General features: G+C 40.4%; 1 protein-coding gene across 1 annotated transcript; it reads right to left on the reverse strand.

Annotated features, from left to right (window-relative positions):
* Window positions 1-373: 373 nt before the first annotated feature.
* On the reverse strand, window positions 374-3,899 carry LOC112888068 (isoflavone reductase homolog). The gene is made up of 4 exons (XM_025954412.1): window positions 3,476-3,899; window positions 1,803-2,043; window positions 1,150-1,353; window positions 374-729 (listed from the first exon to the last, which is right to left on the reverse strand). The coding sequence occupies exons 1-4, from the start codon at window positions 3,803-3,805 to the stop codon at window positions 566-568; spliced, it is 939 nt and encodes a 312-aa protein (XP_025810197.1). The 5' UTR covers window positions 3,806-3,899; the 3' UTR covers window positions 374-565.
* Window positions 3,900-4,963: the final 1,064 nt, after the last annotated feature.

Below are 4,963 nucleotides of genomic sequence, written 5' to 3' on the forward strand. Positions count from 1 at the left end.
AAATCAAGTAACGACGACTGTGCTATATTACTAGATGTGGTCGATGTCGGAATGAGGTCAGATTCTCATCAATGGCTGCGATGCCTTCCAAACATAAAACAAACGGCTGAATATGCAAACATCAGCCCAATTTAAAAGAGGTCGAATTGCAGGCACAACAAAAGGCAAATGCCATAGCTAATGTGGCCTCATTCACTTTATTAATCAAGTTCTTCCCCGTACAGGATGACGAGCAGATAGTGCGGTTCATCCTTGTGACTAACGACCCATTTGAAACAGAAGAAAACGCCAAAATAGTAGGGCCTACTACCCCCATTTGAATATGACACTATAGTTATGAAGATTTCCCAAATTACTATTTTTAAAAAAATAATTAAGAACAAAAGGAACTTGGGCCGCTCATCTTTATTGATCCATATATTATCATTCTGGACAGGAGGGCTTAATACAGGAAGTAGTATTGGTTGTTAATACATAACGCAATACAGAATAACTCAAACACATGGTGTCCATGGATACTGATATGTTAAGAGATAGACGCACAACAAATTTTCAAATTTTGCCATTACAAATATATCTTCATGTACTCGTCCATGCGGGTGTACTGAACCTCTGGGTACAGCAGAGTAGCCTCTGCTCCATCCTCCCCGATTTCAAAGTTTGTCAAGCAACCTTCGTAAAAAAAGTGGTAGTAATGGGTCACTCCAACTTGATTGGCAAGGTCAGTACCTGCATGAATATGTGTAAAATTCATAATGCGCACGTTCTTTAACTGGGAGATATGTGCCAACAAAAGAAAGGACAATACATATGCAAGTGCCATTATTTCAATGCCGGGTGAGTTTAAAGGCCTATACCAGTCGACATATTATGTTACATATTTCAACCAAGCTTGCATAAATCAACAATAATCTCGTTCAACAAACGAAGAAAATACCAATGATATGTTTTTTACGTGTCCTACATAAGCCCTTCTATCTATTATGCGTACAACTATACACTTATTAGCCCTTTTATCAATCTATATAACATCTAGTTACTCTAATATCTGAATGACCCTTCTACCAATTTTTGTGCCATTAATTACACAAAACGTATTCTTAATCATATATACATTATCCTTAGACATAATGCAATTTTTGCAGTTACCTTTCATCGAAGCCAAGAATTCATCTGCAGGAACGTGGACTTTCTCCAGAACTTTTCCAGAGAGCTTTTCCCATTTTGCAATCACTTCATTTTGAGTGAGGATGTTTTCTTGTGGTCTTATGTATATTGTCTTGTTCAAGGTGCGAGGATCATCAATGGACTTAATTGTATATGTTGCGATATCATCTTCATCCACAAATATTGCTGCATGGTAATAAATATGTCAGAACTATGAGCTCCATCCAGTCATCAGAACATGACGTTAGGATAAGATGATTAGTGCAAATTTTTGCACTAGTCATCATTTCCTAACATCATCATGTTCTCAAAACTGGACGTAGTAGTAAAAAGTGGGACATGTTATTACTTCCTTTTTTTATTTCCTCTGTTTAATAAGTCCATCTTGGATAGGGCATGGTTTATTACAAGAGAGGCATTATTCACGTTCGATAGAAAGGGAAAAAAAGTCGTGTATGGTATTCAAGTTTTTTTTTTGAAGACTTCAGTGGAATAGGCCTTTATGTACAGGCAGTTTCATAATCCAAATATGTGTTTACTGTTAATGAAAGAAAATAATGATGAAATTTGAGCTAAATGTCAGATCTGAGAAAAAAATGGAAGATGATAGGAACGTGAACAATTTTGCCGTTTACCTTTGACGTTGCCGTCCCCATATACATGAACTTTCTCTTTGGGTGGCAAAAGGGTGCGCATTTGACAGAGGTTAGGACAAAAGTAAGCAGCAAAGAAATTAGCAGAAACATAGGTGTGGGGAATGTTCGCCTCTTCTATTGCCCTTCTTATCTCCATCTTTTCATCAAATGTAACCCTTCCTGGTTCAAGAGCATGCCTCATCCTCGATGGGTCCATGCCAAATTCCGATGGTATGAAACGCTGCATGCACAATAATTATGTATTTTTGTTACGATTCCACCACTCCACTGTTCGTTGTTTTGTATTCAACTGACAGAATGAGAGGGAGCTGCCCATATATACAAAACATGTTGCTTGTATGGGAAAGTTCTCAACAATTTACGAATAGGAAAAATCAAAACCATCTTTCTGCCTGAGGAGAAATATCCTCTATATTTCTTTCTAAAATAGAAGTTTATTCCCCAAACATGTCCTTACCTATTACTGTAGTACGTGCTTGTAACCACACCGGTTTCATGGTTATTTTACTGATTGTTTAATAATTATTCACATGGATATGATATTTCTCCCAACATATTATTTTGCTTACATATAGTAGTTAGCATAGACGGGCTGCTCTAATTAATACTTCTTGCGTTCCAAATTGTAGATCATTTTGGTAAATCTAGATACATAAGTATCACCGGATTCCTCTGGCTTATTGGTTGGGTTGGCCTGGGTGGAGGGTGGTGGATGGGCGGTTGGGTGGGAGTAGAGTGGACGAGGGATTAGAAAACTCTAAGATTTATTTTTATATACTTGGATTCCATACGTAGGTTCGTGGAGCGGGTTTGGTGGATTTGCAGGTAAAGGTTCGTGGAGCGGGTTTGGTGGGTTTGCAGGTAAGGATATTGAGTTTTTATACGCGTTAGAAACATCCATCGGGTTGGGCACAGAGATGCACCTGAATCCTTGCCTGCTGGTACAGAGTAACACCCGAATCAGCACCCATCGGATTTTTTACCTGCAGGAACGCGGGCATTCTGTGCCCCTTACCATCTTTACCGGCGAGTGTGCCACTCTGGGTTCATTTGTAACTGTGGTCATGTGTTTACAAGCGTGGTTAGAGAGGTTGGGTATAAGTCTACCACATAACTATATCCTCTAGCAATATTTACAAAACAAAGTCCATGTTACCCCATAGTACAAAATATTCAACACATGTACAATATCCTTGCATTAGAAAACCAACACTTTTTTTAATACATTTATGCTAATAGCATCCACAATATATGTACTATTTGAAATATAAAGTGTCATGTTGTGAAAATAATTTTCATCGGGAGAGTAGTAAGATCAATTTTGTATTGTTAGTCTATAATATGATTTTTTAGTTACCAAATATCAAACTAAAAGATTGACTTAGAACAAATCTAAATAGACTCTATTTAGAATATTTTGCTGTTCTATGAGAAGTTGCAGCTGGGTGGATATGGATGTTAAGCAGGAAATTAAAACATGAAGAAAAAGAACTGGTTGCATGTAAAAGAATATTTAAAACTAAACGTGAACCTCATGTCTGACTTTACCCCCCAAATCAGGAAAAAGTATTTATACAACTCAACCGATAAAAAGGAAAAGCTTCTAAACACGGCATAAGTAAGCAGAAGTTGCTAAAAGCTTACAAACTGACCTTGACGTTCCCGGCCTCCTTGATTGCCTCAACGAGCTTGCGCTGCAAGTGTAGGTTGTGGCTCCGGATGTGCGCCCCGGACATGGCCGAGACCACCACGTCGGCCTGCGCCACGGCGGCGACGAGCCCCGCCTGGTCGTCCAGCGACGCCTCCACGAGGCGCGCGCCCTGGGCCTTGAAGGACAGCAGCATCTGGAGCTTGTCGATGTCGAGGCCGATCTCCGGCCGCATCAGGACGAGCGTGGGGTGCCCCTGCGCCAGGCTCGCCCGCACGATCCGGCGGCCGATGTAGCCCGTGCCGCCCACGACTAGCACCCGGCTCTTCTCCATGGAAAGCGAGGAGGACGACGAGAACGAGAGGTGGCGCGGAGTATGTAGCAACTCCGTCCTCTGGGGACAGGTGTAAATGCTTTTGGTGGAATCAATGATGGGTGCGATCTAATCCATCAGTGGGTCCTGGCAAAGAGTGGTCACAGTTTTCAAGGTCACTTATTAGACTATTCACAATGAAAGTTTTATACGGTGTTTCATGACATTAATTAACCTGCCACATCAGCAATTTGGATGACATGGTACATTATTTAAGAAGTAAGAGTTTTATGGAGTTTCATAGAGTTTCATCAGCATATAGCGATATGACAGAACCTCAGGAGCAGCATAAATAAATAAAGTCACGACTTTGCTGTACTTGATCTGATTGCGGTTAGCATGGGGTCAGATTTTCATTAATGACTGCGATGCCTTCCAAACATAAAACTACAGGCAAGGTGGTATTCATCCCTTGCTTTCTCTCTTTCGCAATTACTAGCAAATACATATGCTCCTATGTCGCAACATGAGAAAAATTATTAGTTTTAAAACAAAATTTTCAAATAACATTATTTCAAAATCTATATGCTTCAAAGCTAAGTAACTGTGTGGATCGTCCATTTAGTTAGATTTGAATTAATGTGATTGGAAAAGATGACCCTATGGTTGCCCGTGTGTTGATATTATTGTGAAACAATAAATAGTTTTTGAAATATTTTTGTATCATCCATTTAGCAAGATTTGAATCTGTATGATTGGAAAAGGTGACCTATGGTTGAAAGTGCGTTGATCATTTAAAATAAATAATAGGGCTACAAAAATATTGAGAAACCAAAGGCCTTTTTATGATTTATTTGTCTAAATTGCACAAGGGGTAGTGTCGTCAATGCATTTTACATAAGTACGGGGCTTACATGTAAAATTAGTTTCTCCATTTCAACCAGTTGGATTTATTGGCAGTTACATGCTCGACGCCGACAACGGCCACCTCATGAAGGAGCCACAGCCATCCAGCGCGCGATCCGCACGTACCTGGAGGAGCCCGAGGGCGGCCCGCTGTCGGACGGACGCTCGGACGGACGCTGAGGGGTGGGTGGTGGCGTATGGCGCCATGGCCGTCCCAGCGGTACAACTGAAATTTTTATATTGGTCAAAGAGGTGAAAATAGGGTTTTGATGA

This window comes from Panicum hallii, chromosome 3 (assembly GCF_002211085.1).
Source record: "Panicum hallii strain FIL2 chromosome 3, PHallii_v3.1, whole genome shotgun sequence".
Classification (NCBI taxonomy): domain Eukaryota; kingdom Viridiplantae; phylum Streptophyta; class Magnoliopsida; order Poales; family Poaceae; genus Panicum; species Panicum hallii.

Excerpts from the sequence above, each read along its gene's own strand:
- LOC112888068 (XM_025954412.1), bottom strand. The coding sequence starts at position 3,805 with ATGGAGAAGAGCCGGGTGCTAGTCGTGGGCGGCACGGGCTACATCGGC. Across the intron at positions 2,044-3,475 it reads AGGAGGCCGGGAACGTCAAG|CGTTTCATACCATCGGAATT; the intron begins GTCAGTTTGTAA and ends TTGTGCATGCAG. Across the intron at positions 1,354-1,802 it reads TGGGGACGGCAACGTCAAAG|CAATATTTGTGGATGAAGAT; the intron begins GTAAACGGCAAA and ends ATTACCATGCAG.